This window comes from Amia ocellicauda, chromosome 3 (assembly GCF_036373705.1).
Source record: "Amia ocellicauda isolate fAmiCal2 chromosome 3, fAmiCal2.hap1, whole genome shotgun sequence".
NCBI classification, from domain to species: domain Eukaryota; kingdom Metazoa; phylum Chordata; class Actinopteri; order Amiiformes; family Amiidae; genus Amia; species Amia ocellicauda.
This window is the reverse complement of record NC_089852.1, coordinates 7,085,214-7,103,159: the sequence shown is the minus strand read 5'-3', so window position 1 is coordinate 7,103,159 and position 17,946 is coordinate 7,085,214. Positions and strand designations below refer to the sequence as shown.

The following is a 17,946-nucleotide window of genomic DNA, read 5'->3' as shown; positions in this document are numbered from 1 at the left end:
CATCTTTATGTACAAAAAATTACTTGTTAAAGCATGATCAGGAACCTGAGGTGGGAAGATCAAAAGCGAAATGTGCATTTACTTTGTTGTTTTCTTGTAGTTGCCGGTTTTAAACTATCTTTTAAAAGAACAGTTGATTTATTATTTTATAAGAACAAGAGTAGTAGGTACTTTCTGCTTCTGTTTAACGTGAGACTGAGCCTAGTCATAGTCAGAGGGTTAGTGCTGCTCTCAGTGGGAATGACATTCAATGTTTTAAAGAGCCCAGATGGGAGTGCACATGAGTACTTGGACAGAGGGGTAATTGTATATTAGAGTATTGGTTATGTGAATATACATATATTAATTAAGGCGTATTGGTTATCCCCACAAACTTTGTTATATACATATATATATATATATATATATATATATATATATATATATATATATACACTCACCTAAAGGATTATTAGGAACACCTGTTCAATTTCTCATTAATGCAATTATCTAACCAACCAATCACATGGCAGTTGCTTCAATGCATTTAGGGGTGTGGTCCTGGTCAAGACAATCTCCTGAACTCCAAACTGAATGTCTGAATGGGAAAGAAAGGTGATTTAAGCAATTTTGAGCGTGGCATGGTTGTTGGTGCCAGACGGGCCGGTCTGAGTATTTCACAATCTGCTCAGTTACTGGGATTTTCACGCACAACCATTTCTAGGGTTTACAAAGAATGGTGTGAAAAGGGAAAAACATCCAGTATGCGGCAGTCCTGTGGGCGAAAATGCCTTGTTGATGCTAGAGGTCAGAGGAGAATGGGCCGACTGATTCAAGCTGATAGAAGAGCAACTTTGACTGAAATACCCACTCGTTACAACCGAGGTATGCAGCAAAGCATTTGTGAAGCCACAACACGTACAACCTTGAGGCGGATGGGCTACAACAGCAGAAGACCCCACCGGGTACCACTCATCTCCACTACAAATAGGAAAAAGAGGCTACAATTTGCACAAGCTCACCAAAATTGGACAGTTGAAGACTGGAAAAATGTTGCCTGGTCTGATGAGTCTCGATTTGTGTTGAGACATTCAGATGGTAGAGTCAGAATTTGGCGTAAACAGAATGAGAACATGGATCCATCATGCCTTGTTACCACTGTGCAGGCTGGTGGTGGTGGTGTAATGGTGTGGGGGATGTTTTCTTGGCACACTTTAGGCCCCTTAGTGCCAATTGGGCATCGTTTAAATGCCACGGCCTACCTGAGCATTGTTTCTGACCATGTCCATCCCTTTATGACCACCATGTACCCATCCTATGATGGCTACTTCCAGCAGGATAATGCACCATGTCACAAAGGTCGAATAATTTCAAATTGGTTTCTTGAACATGACAATGAGTTCACTGTACTAAACTGGCCCCCACAGTCACCAGATCTCAACCCAATAGAGCATCTTTGGGATGTGGTGGAACGGGAGCTTCGTGCCCTGGATGTGCATCCCACAAATCTCCATCAACTGCAAGATGCTATCCTATCAATATGGGGCAACATTTCTAAAGAATGCTTTCAGCACCTTGTTGAATCAATGCCACGTAGAATTAAGGCAGTTCTGAAGGCGAAAGGGGGTCAAACACAGTATTAGTATGGTGTTCCTAATAATCCTTTAGGTGAATGTGTATATATATATATATATATATAATTTCTTGATATTTATAAATGCAGGTGTGGTAAAATAGAATATACATATGTTATTTTTGATCGTTAGTTGTTTAAGTTTACCTATGTCATTATGCAGTCGTATAACTTAATGGGAGGAGCTACATTGGGAAAAGGTATAAAAGCTCAGCAGAGTGCTCATTCAACTGAGTGGGAGATAGATAAAGATCATCAAGTGCACGTAAAAGCATTGCCTTAAATTGTATTTTCATGAAGATCTTGATCAAAGTGTTATTTATTATAAAGAAATGTTTTTCCTTTGTTAGTTTTTGTTTAGTTTATTTTGTTTTTGTTTAATGAAATATAGTTCATTTTTTGCCTATACAATCTACTCTACAATGTCTACACCGACCACCCGGAAACACAACTTAACTCAATATATTTAATAGTAAAACAGGATCAACTGAAGCTTGAACATTTGCTATAGCGATATTTTTACACTCCCAACAATTGTAAGGTTGTTTTTTGCCAAATAAACTATATCACTAATAATACAAAATTCAGAATACCATCTTACAGGGACATGTTAAAATAAAGTCAAGTGTGGTATCGTAGCATCTCAGTTTATTGCTTCAAATTCCTGTTGACTGTTGCACTTCCTGTAACCTACATTGAGGCAAGATAAAGAAATCTGATATCTCCAATACTATTAGGAAACATTGTAAACTATATTGTAGTGGAGTGATACAGATCTTTAACACTATACATGAATTATTTGGATTATACATATGTAAGAAATATTTATTATATACTTAACTATTGAAGACTGGAAAAAAGATGAGTGCAGTGATAACTTTGTAGAGTTCCTAATAGTAGACATTTAACACATTCAATTAAAGCTGGTTCTTCTTCTGCTTTGTGTTTCCCCAAAATGCAATTTCACAACAGATGCTTTAAGTTATATGCAATGATATAATGGACACAAAAATATTTTAGCTGCATCTTTGTGTCCTTCAGCATTAAGAGTAATGATTAAACAAATGTTAGAATAACTATATAATTTCAAATGACCATGAACCCAGTGACAACATGATTGACTGTGTTAGAAGTTTAGAATCATTCATCTTAAAAATATGGTTCTGAATATGTCCAAAGGTCCAATAATTACTAAAAATGTGGGTACACATTGGCTTTTATTAAGGACAAATGCTTGGCTCCATGTTAGTTTGTGGCTTACTGCCAGGCTCACCTAACATGAACCCCCCCCCCTTTCTCAAGGCCTCTGGACCCATGCAGTTCACAGAAAGAAAGCACATTTATTTATTTTACTTTATTCTGTAAATAATACTTACAAGAAGAAGAAGAATAGTAATACATGATTTTCAGTACTAAAGAAACATCACCATTGCTTTCTCAAACTATAATTTGTAATACATACAGTATTAGTGTTTCATGTTAAATACTGTAAATAATTATTTGCCCATTTTAACTAGAAAAGTGGAATAAAGTGTTTTAAAGTTAGTAACAACACTTTGATTTAGGATTTCAGAACATAGAGATTTGTTTTTGGGATCGTCGGTAAAATCATGCTTAATAGTGTTTTTGTTGGCGTTCTTGTCTTTGTGTTTTTAGGACACAAGCATAGACACAGAAGACATAAAGGAAAATTAAAGAAAGGACATCCAGGCAGTATATTTTCAGATCTTGAGACTTTACAAGCTGGCATTTCAAGTCATTTTTCAGCAGCAGAAAATACACAAAATGGGAATGACACCACTGTCTCAGGACCCCACAGAAGATCAAAGCGCTTTCTGTCATACCCTCGTTTTGTCGAAGTCATGGTGGTCGCGGACAGCAAAATGGTTGAACATCATGGAAATAACCTTCAGCACTACATTCTCACATTAATGTCTATCGTAAGTGATATTGTTTATTTTTATGTTTTTAGTCAATAGGTAGATTGTAAGGTTTAAAATAACAGCACATTGTACAATGTTTGGCAGACTTTTGACTATTGAGTAATTCACCTAACACAGGTGTATTGTGTGTATGACTTGCTATGCCTACTTTCTAAAAATACAGTCATGATTTGTGTTTCTCATGGAGCAGGGAAGTTGATCTATAATTTATTTCTGGAAATGCAGGTATTCACTGTTGGAAAGCAGGCAAGAATCAACTTTCCAACAGTGAACCACATTTTCTTAGCAATATCTAAGATGCACAGGATTGTAGCAAATTGGTTAAACATATTTTTAGTATCTTAGATTGCTATCATTAGCTGTTAATAATTTTCTTTTCTTTTTCAGGTGGCCTCTATTTATAAAGATCCAAGTATTGGAAATCTTATTAATGTTGTCATTGTGAAATTAGTTGTCATAAATAATGAACTGGTAAGATTGTTTGTTGTTTTAATTAACATTTTAATGTTAAATTTCAGTGAGTGCACAATTTACAAACGGAAATATTACTAAAATGTAATTGTGCTTCATTCATAGGAGGGTCCTGTAATCTCATTCAATGCACAGACCACTTTAAAGAACTTTTGCATATGGCAGCAAACCCAGAATAATCAAGATGAGAACCACCATTCTCATCACGACACTGCGATTCTCATAACAAGGTAAACTGCTCCTATTCTGAACTACAGAAAACTAAATGAGAAAACTATAAATAAGTTAGGGGTGTGCTTAGAAGATACAGTTTGGCTCTGAGCCCAGACTTTTATCCAAAAAGGGCCCCGGAGAGGGAAATCTTAAACTCAGCCAAGGTCAGTGACCCCCAGAAGAGACTGTTGGAAAGGTCAAAATAAGCAGTTAGAATGTAGGTTATGCAGGCAAGTTATTTTAATTAGGAATGACATATTGACTTACTGATTAAAATGGACTGAGATGGATCATTTTCAGAAGATTTCTTCTGCCTTATAAATTATATACTCTCGTTGTACAGTGACATGGAATTGTTGTTTTCATGCTCACTTGCCAGTTGGTGAGAAAGTATTTTATGCCAGTGAACCATAATGTTATTGCTTGCTTGGTTAAAAAAAAAAAAATCAAGTGAATGAAACAGATATGCATTTTATGAAGGCACTAAACTGCAAAAAACGTGTATACGCTTACTCTTTGTGTCTTTTTTTTTTAGACAGGATATTTGCAGAGCTCGTGATAAATGTGACACTTTAGGTAAGTTTGTTTCCCCTCTGAAATCATTTGACCAAGAATAAATTGGAATTCACGTGTAAAGATTGCATGTTAAGTGTGATGTTTTTTTTCTCTTGTAAATACTTAAATTTGTATTGTTCACAAGCACATTGATGAATTGTTTTAGTCGTATTGTGAATTGCTCCTATTTCTGAAAAGCCTTTCTTACCCATCAGGGCACACTAACCTGTTTCCTGACTCTTGCAGGCTTAGCAGAATTAGGCACCGTCTGTGATGCATACAGGAGTTGTTCCATTAGTGAAGATAATGGATTAAGTACCGCTTTTACAATAGCCCATGAACTTGGTCATGTGTAAGTATAATGTATATTATTTCACTTTTAACTCAGTTGCCTCAATTAGAACTGATTTTGCAGACCTCAGTATCAAACATAACAGCATAATGTCAGAGAAAACACATATTATACATTTGAATTTGTAATTTATGTCAATTAAAAAAAGCTGTATGATTGATGGAACAGCTGATGTATATAGCTCAATCTTGTGACCTTTATTGTGTTGATAAGACACTCGTGTGTTTGTGGACATGTTTAATTATAACTCTTTGTAAAATCTTTTCCCAGGCTATTTATTTAATCAGATTTGTTAGAACTAATGAAACAAAATCACAAATCACAGAATTATCTTTTACAGCTTTACTACGGTATATATTTAGTGAGGTGATTTTCAGCAAACAAATACTGATTCTTATTTCTGGGCTACCAAATATAAGAGGGATATTTTAATGTTTAAACTAACAGGTTTAATGCATAACAGACTGCAAAATATGGTCAGTAACTTGGAAGAGATGTTAGACAAGAAATGAAAAGATCTGTTAAATAATAAATCCACTGATAAAAAATATGTGTTTGTTCCTGTAGGTTTAACATGCCCCATGATGATAGTAACAAATGCAAAGAAGATGGAGTGAAAAACCAACAGCATGTAATGGCACCAACATTAAACTATTACACCAACCCTTGGATGTGGTCAAAATGTAGCAGAAAATACATTACCGAGTTTCTTGAGTATGTAAATTACTGTTTTTATTTTGAATTCAGAGTTTTTCTTTCTCCTGTTTGCATTGTTGCATTATACACCAGCACAGCTTAGTAATAAATCTGCAAATGTTTATGTAGCTGATTAAATGCCATTAAATCTTTACATCATTTTTTTGAACAGTGTATTTTTTTGTACCATTTTCTTCAAGGTGGGTATTTGGTATTTATTTTAAGACACTTTTTATTTCTTATTAGTACAGGGTATGGCGAATGCTTGCTTGATGAGCCAGTATCTAGACCATATAATCTGCCTCAACAACTTCCAGGACGCATATACAATGTTAATAAACAATGTGAATTAATATTTGGACCTGGAACGCAGGTGTGCCCATATATGGTAAGTGACCACATAAAGGAAGACATTAATTATCTTGTTCCTATACTCCTAAACTGTTGTCACTTATGTGGTCGGATTCCAGCTGTCGTCTTGGACACAAATCTGAGAATCCCGGTCTCAGAGCCCAAATAAAATATCAAACCCAATACAATAAAGAGCTTGTGCCTGGTCAGAGGGGGTGACTGGGTTTCACTGTTCATCTGCCCCATAAAGTTTAGCAAGATGTTACAGTTGGATCTCATGTATTATTCCTTTATTTATGATCATGAATATGGCTTTACTAAAAGTCTTAGGAGAGCAAACACATATACAGGGGGTCTCAGCCCAGTTTTGGCATCTTGTTACTGTTTCTTTTAACTTGTTACTAACCAAAGTTTTGTGTAATATTACATTTTACTTGTACCTATGTGTGATTGTTTCCTGATTTAATGTTTTGTGGAGAATCTTAGCATTGGTGTTGGATTGTTCATCTCTCTGGCTATACCTTTAGTGCATAAATAAGGACCACTCTCCATGTAGTGCATGGATATTGAGGAGCTGTATTTATTTGAAAGTCAGCATGTACATCCACATACAGATAAATAACCAAAATGTTGCTTGTCTGTTATAGACACAGTGCCGACGACTTTGGTGCACAAGCCCAGAGGGGGCGCAGAAAGGATGCCGTACTCAACATATGCCATGGGCTGATGGCACAGAGTGTTCTTTGGGAAAGGTAACCAAAACATTTACCACCTTTCTGTCAGTTTGTTACCTTCACTGTACTTTACTGATATGATCTGATAGACAACAATACAAACTGAAAACACATATAGATCTCAAAATGTGCCACATACACAACAAATCTAATAATTCATTGGAGTAATCTACACATGAGTCTCATTTGTTAATTTCACTATTGTTGGTAGTTATACTTTTTGAAATGCATTAGTCACTATTAATGTGAAGCAGTAATTCAAAAAACAAACTGAAGGGAGCCTTCTGTAGATCCCCCCACTCATTACTGGTTTAGTCCATGTAGCTAATTAGTACTTTTCAAAAACTTACATTTCCTGCTTGGCTTTGTACTTGAAAGGTTTTGGGGCAAAGTGAAGTTAATCACTTAGCCGCACACATATAACAAGAGCTCATTTTATGTACTTATTACAGGTTATATCGCATAAATCCTTAGGTTAATTACTCTCAGGTTGTATAATTAAAATAAAATAATATAGCTGTGGAAAATATATATACACATACATACATGTCTATGTAATGTATATGTACATGTATAAGATTTCTGACTCACATCAACATGTGTAAAATAATTATACAATAACCTATACTCACATCAAAGATCTTGATCTGTGCATGCAACATGCCTTTCTTTGTAAAGACTTATCTGCACAGTGTCTATAAAACAAATAAATAATAAATACAAATGAACTTTAATTACATTTTTGTAGCTCATCATTTTCTTTAAATTTGAACCCAAACAGCACTGCAAACATGGCTTATGTATACTAAAGGAGCATGATGCCTCACCAATTGAAGGCGCTTGGGGGGTATGGAGTCCTTTTGGAATGTGCTCCAGGACCTGTGGAGGAGGCATCAAAATTGCCGTCAGGGAGTGCAACAGACCTGTGTAAGCAAATCCTGAAGGTCATACATTTCAGTCTGATTGTGTTATTAAATCATCAGGACTGTGATCGATCAAATTGTTGAATGCTTAAAACCAGTAGCACACGAATGGCAAGTATAGTATTCAATTTCACTGAATCAAAACAAATGGGATCATTTTATCGATATGAAATTAAGTGTATCATGAATTTGTCAATGTCCAAAAAAATGAATATTGAAGTAACATTTTATGTTTGAATCCGACCTTTGAGACATTAAGCTCACAGACAACGGAGCACTAATTCACTTCCAGGGACAGCAGACAATAACCCGATTTGCTTGTTGCTCTTGTAGGCCAAGAAACGGGGGGAAATACTGCGTTGGGCGCAGAATGAAGTTCCGCTCCTGCAACTCTGAGCCTTGTTCCAAGCAGAAGAAAGACTTCAGGGAGGAACAGTGTGCAGCATTTGACGGAAGGCATTTTAACATTAATGGTCTACCTCCAAATGTGCGTTGGGTTCCCAAGTACAGCGGAAGTAAGTTGACTGGAGTTTTCTTTTCATTAACACCTTTTACATCTGGAGTTTTTTCATTAACAACTTTTTATGAAGGAAAACTGTCCTACAGATTTGTTTTATGCTGTAATTGCTTTGTTTTGGTTCTCTTTTTTCCCCTAACAGTTTTAATGAAAGACCGCTGCAAGCTTTTTTGCAGAGTTGCAGGAAGCACTGCCTATTACCAGCTCAGGGACAGAGTTATTGATGGCACCCCTTGTGGGCCAGATACTAATGACATTTGCGTCCAGGGTCTATGCCGGGTAAGAAAACTACTTAAAATAACTATATTTAACGATGAAACAAAAATATTTTGATATCTAGGCTATGTTTTTTCTGACTAACAGTGAAATATAAATATTATAGTCGATACAATTAAACACCAAGTAGATTTGCTGCTGAAGGCTATTCTCCATTGCCAGAAATTATTGTTTAGAGATTAACTCAAATTTCAACATAAGTGCATTGCTGAAAAGCTTGACAATAGGTTTTCTAATGAGAAGCAAACCATTAGGAATTCAGCATTTATTTATTTTTAATAATTGTCTTATGTCCAATGTTTTATGTTCAGTAAAAGTGTAAATGGTTCAGGTACCTTGATATTCCAATTAATATAGAAATGTATTCATGTTTGCTATAGAAATGATATGATAATGAAAATAATGTATTATACTCCAGAGGTCTGATCTTATTTCTAAACCTATGAAACACAAGATTGTACATTTGAGGTGTCACTAAAAAATAATTAAATTCCAAAATGAAAAACAGAAATTATAACTCAACACTCAATCACTTGATACAAATATTGAACTGTATTTACTGCACCCTTAGAAGCAAATAAACTTATGCTGGCCAATTCCTAGATTGACCCACCTGCTAATAGAAAACTACAGAACTGTACTCAGTTGCGGCTTCATTTTTAGTAAGATGACATTTTCTTCTAATCATAAATGTAACCGCTATAATATACAGGTTTGTAGTTTGCTATTAGCTGGTGGGTCAAAATTTTGATTTAATCTGGCCCAAAGTAAAAAATAAACATTATCTGAGTCGCCTTGGATAAGGGCGTCTGGCAAGAAATAAAAAAAAAAAAAAATAATAATAATAACATTACATTTCCATGTAAGAGGCTCATATATTTTCGTGTGACAATGTGTGCTTCTTTTCTGTACAGCAAGCTGGATGTGATCATGTGTTGAATTCAAAAGCAAGGAGAGATAAATGTGGGGTTTGTGGTGGTGACAATTCTTCTTGCAAGACAGTTGCAGGAACCTTTAATACAGTTAATTATGGTAAGGAATATTATTTTATTTTATATTACAAATTTTAATATGAAACATGATGAAAAAGCTGTTTAGCCACTTTTTCAATTAACATTGCTTTCTTCACATTTGAATCCTTCTGATTTCAGGATATAACGTTGTTGTACATATTCCTAGTGGTGCTACAAACATTGATGTGCGACAACACAGCTACTCAGGGAAACCAGAAGATGACAACTACCTTGGTAAGGGCCTTACATATTTATAAAGAGAAAGTATAGGCCACTATCATCCAATATTATCTTTTTACATTGCAATTCTTGATGCTTTCTGTACTGGACAGAATCCAAGTTTCTTTAGCTTTCCATAAGTGATTGTATGAAAGATTATAATTGGTGTTCTGACTGTCACGGTTCAGCATCAAATACACAAAGCAGTTTTCTAATATTGTAACAGGGAAAGCAGTTAGGATTATTTCAAGCTTATTAGCTTGGTTTAAGAGCTTTAAGAACAACAGATTACATAGTACCCCAAAAAAGCATTAGTTCTAACTCATTACAATATATGTTCTATTTAACAGCTAAAGCTTACTGTATTAAAGAAAATACAAATTATGGTAATTAACAGTTATTTACAGAAACAATTTAGTTTCAGCTTTTCAAAATTGTTAAATTTAAAGTCAGTAGTTGGAACACCATTACCTCTGCAACTGATGGAGATCAAAGTAACAAGATAAGATCACAATTTTTAACATCTGTGTTTTTTGTTTTGTTTTGTTAGTTTTATATTTGTGATCTTAACCAGTACTATACTATACTATGAAATGTATAAGAACTAAACCAACACTGTATATAAATAGTGTATTCCTTTGAACATCAAGTGCTCTTGTATTTAATGATGGTAATGGAAACATTTGCATATGCTTACATGCAATTCTGCAAGTGTGAAAAGTTGAGCTGTGGATATTGTGTGAATACAAAAAACCGCTGCCTTTAAGAGCTGTGACATCCTCTTAGCATTTTTAAAGGAAATTACAGGGGGAAGAAACCTTTGTGTTTCTGGAGGTGCTAATCTTACTCAAAAGACAATTAAGTCACTTTTCAATACCCTGATGATTTTCTAACATATGTGTTAACATGTGAACTTTGCAGATTTCTCTTTACTATAACCATTTGGACTCTGAATTGTTTTACTGACTAGCAACATGCAGGCCATCTTATCCTACTAGGCAGCATTAGCTGTATGTCTCAAGTCCACTTAAAGAGACTTTGTAGCCATATAACTGTGATGGGTGAAATGGTGAGGAAAGTAACTCAGGAAATTAGCTACATAATCGCATTAGTGTGAATTTGTGCAGTAGACTGCTGTTTAGCAGGAAACCACTGAGTTTTCAAGGAATGCTGGATTATTTTGCCCCAATTAGGTACATCTTTTTATCACATACTTCTAAAATGTAAAGAAAACATGAACACTGTTACCATATGTATCAATAAGATTGATGTTTGTGTACAATATTAAATAGTTTAACAAGAGATTCACTTAATTGATTGTATGTTACTCTCCCCATTCAATTCCAGTAATATTATGTATTTCTGCTTCCCCTCGCCAGCAATTTCCAACAGTCATGGAGAATACCTGCTTAACGGGGATTTTGTCGTAAGCATGTTTAAAAGGGAAATTAAAGTAGGAAATGCTGTAATAGAGTACAGTGGCTCTGACCATGTCGTTGAAAGAATCAACTGTACAGACCGCATTGAGGAAGAAATTGTAGTTCAGGTAAGGTATTTTTACCGTCTTAGAAATACCATTTGTTCCAAGTGATTTAGTCTGTATTTTGCTCCATGCAAAGGATTAAGTATTTTTCTTCAAAATCAGTTCAGACTTTAAGATTAATGGTGAAAGTAATATCTGTGGAATACTTCAAAGTATTCCACAAAGTAGTCAACAAAACTACTTTTAATTTAGTTTAATTTAACTGATTTTTTATGAAGTAACATCTGTTTTTTTTGACCTTGTTTAAAAACATGACTGTTTTCCCCAACTCCTTTCTCACCAGCAAATACCAGCAGTACACTGTGGAATTTGAAACTTTGAAAAAGAACCGGTGTAAAATATTAATCATCTGTCTGTTTTATCTTCGCATAGGTTTTATCAGTGGGTAATTTATACAACCCTGATGTAAGGTACACATTCAATATTCCGATTGAAGACAAACCGCAACAGTTCTTTTGGGATGCTTACGGCCCCTGGCAGGAGTGCAGCAGGCTCTGCCAAGGTATGTGTGAGAACGATAAGCTTCAGAGCTTACACAGAAAAATGTACTGAGCCCAATTGTTCAAGGTTTTTTGCACCACACTGTGCTTTTCTCTGTATTGTGAGCAGCAAGATGTTTTACAATAGAGAAATTAAACTAAACATTACTTTACATCTGCAAAAAAGATACTTACTAGAGAACTGATGTTTATCCCCTGCTATCACAGAATTTCCAAAGATTAGGGGAAAATTAATATTAGTTATCGGCAGACAAGCTTTGTCTAATAGATACTTGAGGGTGGGGCTGTAGAATGTGTAATTAAGTGTGTTAGAGAAAAACTAATTATGTGTATCTTATCAAGCTTCATCTGTCATCTTTGTAAAATGTTATCAACAAAAAACAATTGTAACAAAATTGACAGAAGAAAAACTAGAGGAATGTATTTGCAAGAACTTTCACTGGCTATGCCCTTGTGGAGGGAAATTGATTGTATTTGTGTATTGGACTGTGTGTATGACATACAATTAATTGCCTATTTAAACATGAAAATGAAAATCTAAAATATTAGTACATTTATTAAAGATAATTATTTTGATGTGTTTTGAACAGGGGAGCGCAAGAGAAAAGTTATCTGCAACAGAGAGTCTGACCGTGTGGTTGTTTCTGATCAAAGATGTCACGGTTCTCCACGGCCATCGGTGATAACTGAGCCATGCAATACAGAATGTGAACTCAGGTGAGAATATCGCTTACATAGATAATATTGGTACATTGATTTCCCTCTTGCGGAGAAATACAAAACAGGGAACTTCACCAACAAGTTCCTAATCAAAATAGCTTCTCTTGATTCAGAACGAAAAAGATTTTTGCAGATTGATCAGTTTACTGTGCTCTGTCTACCTGTGCACGTGTTACTGCATGAGTTGTTAATTTCCTGTGGAAAGAATGTAAGAAACGTTACAGTACCTCAGTCAAACCACATCTGTCAGATATTGTTGAACCATTTTTCACTATACTACCTTGATGCTTGACATTTATTATTTAAACCTTTGTTTCATGCCCTGCAACAGGTGGCACATAGCAAGGAAAAGTGAGTGCACAGTACAATGTGGTCTGGGCTACAGGACTCTAGAAATTTATTGTGCCAAGCATATGCGGTCAGAGGGCAAAACGGAGAAAGTTGATGACCGGTACTGTAGCAATCAACGCAAACCAGATGACAAAGAGGTGTGCCACGGAGATTGTAATCCGGGAGGCTGGGAATATGCCCCTTGGACAGAAGTAAGTCACTTCTTGAAACAAACATGTTTTTTTATCTTATCTTATCTTTATCTTTATTTTTTAACTTGGTTCAAGTTGAATAGAAGCAATAAGGTATCTGTGAGGGATGAGTCTACAGCAAACATGTTAGATGTTGCTAAAGCCTGGCTGTTTCCATTTGTTTTAAGTGCTCCAAAAGTTGTGGCGGTGGTACGAGACACAGAAGAGCCCTGTGTGGTAAATCTACAGAGACGGGTCACGACGAAAGCAAGTGCAGTCAGCGGGATAAACTGACTGTCCAGGCATGCAATGAATTCCTGTGCCCACAATGGAAAACCGGGGAATGGTCAGAAGTAAGTGAAGTCTAATAATTGTACATATTACTTACATTAATTATTCAGTATCACTAGCTGTGAGAGTTATATAGGAGAAACTTTGTGATCTATGGTATGTAATACATTCTATTAATGCATTTGATATTTTTTTTGATATGATTATATGAACAATAGTCTCCATAAAATTGTAAGATGGGATGTGCTATATTTTACATCCAGTTGAATATAAAAAGTCCTTATGCAATGTGTATTTATGTTTCCAGTGCCTGGTGACCTGTGGTAAAGGATACAAACATCGTCAGACATGGTGTCAGTTTGGGGAGGACAGACTTGATGACAGATTTTGTGATTCTTCCAAACCTGAATCAGTACAGACATGCCAACAGCAGGAGTGTGCATCGTGGCAAGTCGGACCATGGGGCCAGGTCAGCTTTACCATCCACCTCTCTTCTCTAGGTGTTAAAATGTAATCCTAAGATTTAAGTAGACATGTAGGACTCAAATGTTAAAGATCAGTGCAAGGGCAAAGGCAATGCACAAAGTCACTTCCACAATGTTGATGTGAGTGGTCTGTTCCTAAAGAAGGATTTTGGTAAAATTCCTGGTAAAATCAGTGCTCAGATATGTTTTAATCAAACAGGAGAAAACTGATAAATTGCTGTTTGTTTAACCAAAGCCACAGTCATAATATGTATTGCATCCATGACAGCCAATTGCCAAATGCCTACAGAATATATTTAAGTTAATTGGATTTGGATTATCATATTATTTCCCTATGAAAATGAGTTGTTTCCTTAAAGTAATATTAATTAATTAATTCAGTGTCTTTACAGCTGAAGTAAAGTACAAGAACAAGTACAATAAAATATATGGAGTTTGTAAATGAAAAGGTTACAGTAATCATTGAGATATAAACTACAATACTGTGCAAGTATAACATTCTATACACAATGTAACCTCAAATCTAGCCATTTTACCAACTTTATTTTTCTCTTTGGCACCATTTCTTTATTATGGACATTTAATTTGAATGCCAACTCTTTTCTGTATACAACTACAAAAGCATTAATTCTGATAGTTTCTTCCCGTTTTGTGTAAGACTCAGATGTTGATACTCTGCAGTTATTTGCCCCAATGATTGTGCTGAGAAAAATCCTCTTTTTAAATGCATACACAAGACGCTAACAGTTTTTGCAACATCATCGAAATCACTTCACAAGGACATGCTAATGACACCTCCTTGCCTCAAAATTAATGCCAATCCCTGTTGCCAGTACTAGGTGCATTAACCCTGCACAAAGCAATGCAGAACAAATTATGGCCTATGTTTGAACATCAAGATACTGCTAGCTAGTACGCTAACCCTGCCTTGAGTGCCTTGCTCTTTGATCAAAATTTGGCCCTCAATCTGTGATAAATCAAACTTTTTCCATGGATATAAGTCAGCCCAGAGGAAATATTTTGTTGCATTATAGAAAAGAAAGACTTTATTTAATCAGATAGATAGATAAAGACATAGGTTAGACAGATTTGTGAATGTTTAAGTTTTATTTAACATTCCATATGCCTTTGTATTAGATTTTTCTCCCAAGAAAGTGAATGCTCAATGTCTAAAAATGAACATTTTGGTTAGACATCAAAATAAACCAAAAGTGCGCAAACTTCCAATAAGCACAAAAGTGTGACAGAGCTTATGTATTCACATACCATGGAATAGGCAATCATGTTAAATGTATATTTGAAGGCATTAAATGAACCGTGCGCAATTTCAGCTGAACCGGTGCCATGCAGGTTTGACCTCATTTCAGTCAAGTCAGTGAAGTAGAAGAAAGCAGTATGTACTTATGCCTTTCCAGGGAGACAAATGACTTGAAATGCTGTGGACTTCTTGGCCCTTATATATTAAACCTTGCATGGGTACGTCTAAATGGGATATGGGCTTCCTGAAATGATATCATCAGTTTAATAATTCTCATGCTGACTTGAATATATTCCTTAAACTGTTATTCTGTTTCCAGTGTACCACCACATGTGGTCAGGGCTATCAAATGAGGGCAGTCAAATGTGTTGTGGGATCTTATGGGTCTGTGATGGACGATACTGAATGTAATGCAGCTACCAGGCCAACTGATACTCAGGTTAGACTTTTTTTTCATTAAAATTCTATGCATTTTCCTACCATTGTATTTCTCATTGTTGCACCTTTACCACTTTTCAAAGTCTAATTATATTTTAACTTCATAGGAGTGTTGCCCTAACTTTTATATTCCAATACCTACTATTTTTGTTTAGGGTAGTTTTTATATTTTTTGCAGATTTAATAATAAAATTATATTTAAATGGAAACAATTGTGACTAAAGGGAAGTTAGGTAAAATTGTTTATTTTCTTTAAACACTGAACTACCTGAACAATAATATATTGTAAACTTGAAAAGAGCCATGTTTGTTTTCACATTGCTATATATTATTAGTACATTGGCTCACTTCCCCCAGAGCATCCCCTACTGAGCAGATAGCCATTGAGGGCATGTGGAGATTATATTGAGTTGCATGTCAGCAGCCAGTTTTATATTAATTTGGTGAAAGCAGGAATTTACTAGAGTGACCAGAGGATGACTATTACATGCTTTGCTGTAGTAAAATGAAAATGTAAAACTGACATTTATACATAAAAGTACTGATTTTATAATCTTTTGAGTCTAATGTTTCAAAGCCAAGCTATTCAATTCATTTGTATAGATGTAGCTAGCTTGCCAAAGAACAATTATAGTATAGTATTACAGAGTTATAAAGAGATGTTGAAATCTTAACTTTTAAGCCGATTGAACAATGTGGTGTTATGCTTGTTGCCAGCGCAGAAGCGGGGAACACAATGAAAGGCAGGGGACTCGGTGGTTTGGTCTCTGCACAAAATGTCACCATCAAAGTAGTAGTTTAGAAGACGAACATTTGTCTTTTTCCAGTGAATACCCTATAAGCTTGTTTCTTCAAAGTAATTTGGGAAGCTGAGTTTTTTTGCTTGACTCAGTGTGGAGAATGAGGGTTTGGAGAAATCCATTTAAAGAATTTAAAGAGGAGTGTCTGGAGCTCCAAGAAACACGGAGGAGGCAACATTAAAGGGGTGTACTCCAGCTCCAGGTGTTGTGGAATTTGTACCAGTAAGCAACATGAAAGTTGAAACATACAGGGGAATCCGAAGCACTTGGCTAGGAGTATTATACGCAAGAATGTTTCTTTCCTACAAGGCCAGGATTCCAGATACACAATAACTGTTTCATATTAAATTATTCCGAGGTATTCTGTTGACAAGTTGCTATAACATATATTAAAAAAACTATTTAAATAAAATGCCAGGGGGTGGGGGGTGAATTGTAACACTAACAGTTGCAAGAAAATAAGACACATGTGTGTGCTTCTATAATGGTTGTAACTCTGTTGTTCAGTGCAGTAAATAGTACAGTTATTAGACCTGTAAAACATTTGTTTTCAATCTTTATAAGGATACAGTTTATTTTGTCTTAAACACATTCAGCCGTTCAACACTAATACTATGTGAGTAAAGTAATAAACGCTTGGAAATGGGTTCTAAGAGGCCATGGTTTTAATTCTTAACTCAGCCAATGGCTCTCTGACCTTGAACAAGTCACTTCACTGTGTGATTCCAGGCATTCATCCGTGAAGCTGGGTACAAGCAATGAATTCTGCTGCAGTGCTGTCCTGGGTAAATTATTTCCTTGTCACACAGTTGGAACCAGCTATAATGGACTTTATGTTGCGAGCGTAGTACACCTGAATCACGACCAAAAAAAAAATCTGTTAAAGCTGCTGAAGGCCACTCTATACTACTGTTTTGCAGGTTTTAAAATGAGTGTTGAAAACCAAATGTAATGAAACATTTCTTTGAGAATCGTGACAAAATGTCAATTTAACTACAGCATACATTCCTGTCCATGAGTCAGTGGTTCATGGTTAACAACCTTGCTGTCTGCTGAGGTCAATGCAAAAAAAAGTAATTTCAATGCAAAGATGCCAGTCAAGGATACCATTAGCAGCAGTGTACAGGGCAGATTAGACAGGCGAGAAATAATCAAACTCTTACAATGGATTAGCTGTGCAACCTTACTCTATTACTCCATCCTCTCATTTTACTTTTTCACATTCACAGGTTGTGTGTGTTGATTCCTGCTCCAGTGCTTTTGATAAATGACCATTTATGCTTTGTCTCCTATAGGATTGCGAAATAACAGCCTGTCCTGTTATGCATCCCGCTGTTCCAGAGACTAAAGTACCAACTCACGCTGGTCACAGAACCCAGTGGCGTTTTGGATCCTGGACCCAGGTAAAATAAATAAATATAGGTTTTAAATGTATTAAGAGCAAACTACATTGATTATATTTTGTCAAGTACTTATATGGAAGGTAACATGTCTGTGCACAAAATTATTATTTTT

General features: G+C 35.6%; 1 protein-coding gene across 2 annotated transcripts in view; it reads left to right on the top strand.

The window, feature by feature from the left end:
* Positions 1–17,946, top strand: part of adamts9 (ADAM metallopeptidase with thrombospondin type 1 motif, 9) — a 50,405-nt gene that overhangs the window by 3,943 nt on the left and 28,516 nt on the right. For both annotated transcript variants that reach the window (XM_066697991.1, XM_066697992.1), the window contains exons 4-24: positions 3,269–3,552; positions 3,943–4,026; positions 4,132–4,256; positions 4,775–4,815; positions 5,041–5,146; positions 5,714–5,860; positions 6,089–6,230; positions 6,841–6,945; positions 7,709–7,854; positions 8,184–8,365; positions 8,510–8,646; positions 9,558–9,675; positions 9,795–9,890; positions 11,255–11,421; positions 11,791–11,920; positions 12,509–12,635; positions 12,970–13,180; positions 13,348–13,512; positions 13,758–13,919; positions 15,513–15,632; positions 17,727–17,834. In XM_066697991.1, coding sequence (XP_066554088.1) covers positions 3,269–3,552; positions 3,943–4,026; positions 4,132–4,256; positions 4,775–4,815; positions 5,041–5,146; positions 5,714–5,860; positions 6,089–6,230; positions 6,841–6,945; positions 7,709–7,854; positions 8,184–8,365; positions 8,510–8,646; positions 9,558–9,675; positions 9,795–9,890; positions 11,255–11,421; positions 11,791–11,920; positions 12,509–12,635; positions 12,970–13,180; positions 13,348–13,512; positions 13,758–13,919; positions 15,513–15,632; positions 17,727–17,834 — 2,903 coding nt within the window. The remainder of the gene's footprint in view (positions 1–3,268; positions 3,553–3,942; positions 4,027–4,131; positions 4,257–4,774; positions 4,816–5,040; positions 5,147–5,713; positions 5,861–6,088; positions 6,231–6,840; positions 6,946–7,708; positions 7,855–8,183; positions 8,366–8,509; positions 8,647–9,557; positions 9,676–9,794; positions 9,891–11,254; positions 11,422–11,790; positions 11,921–12,508; positions 12,636–12,969; positions 13,181–13,347; positions 13,513–13,757; positions 13,920–15,512; positions 15,633–17,726; positions 17,835–17,946) is intronic.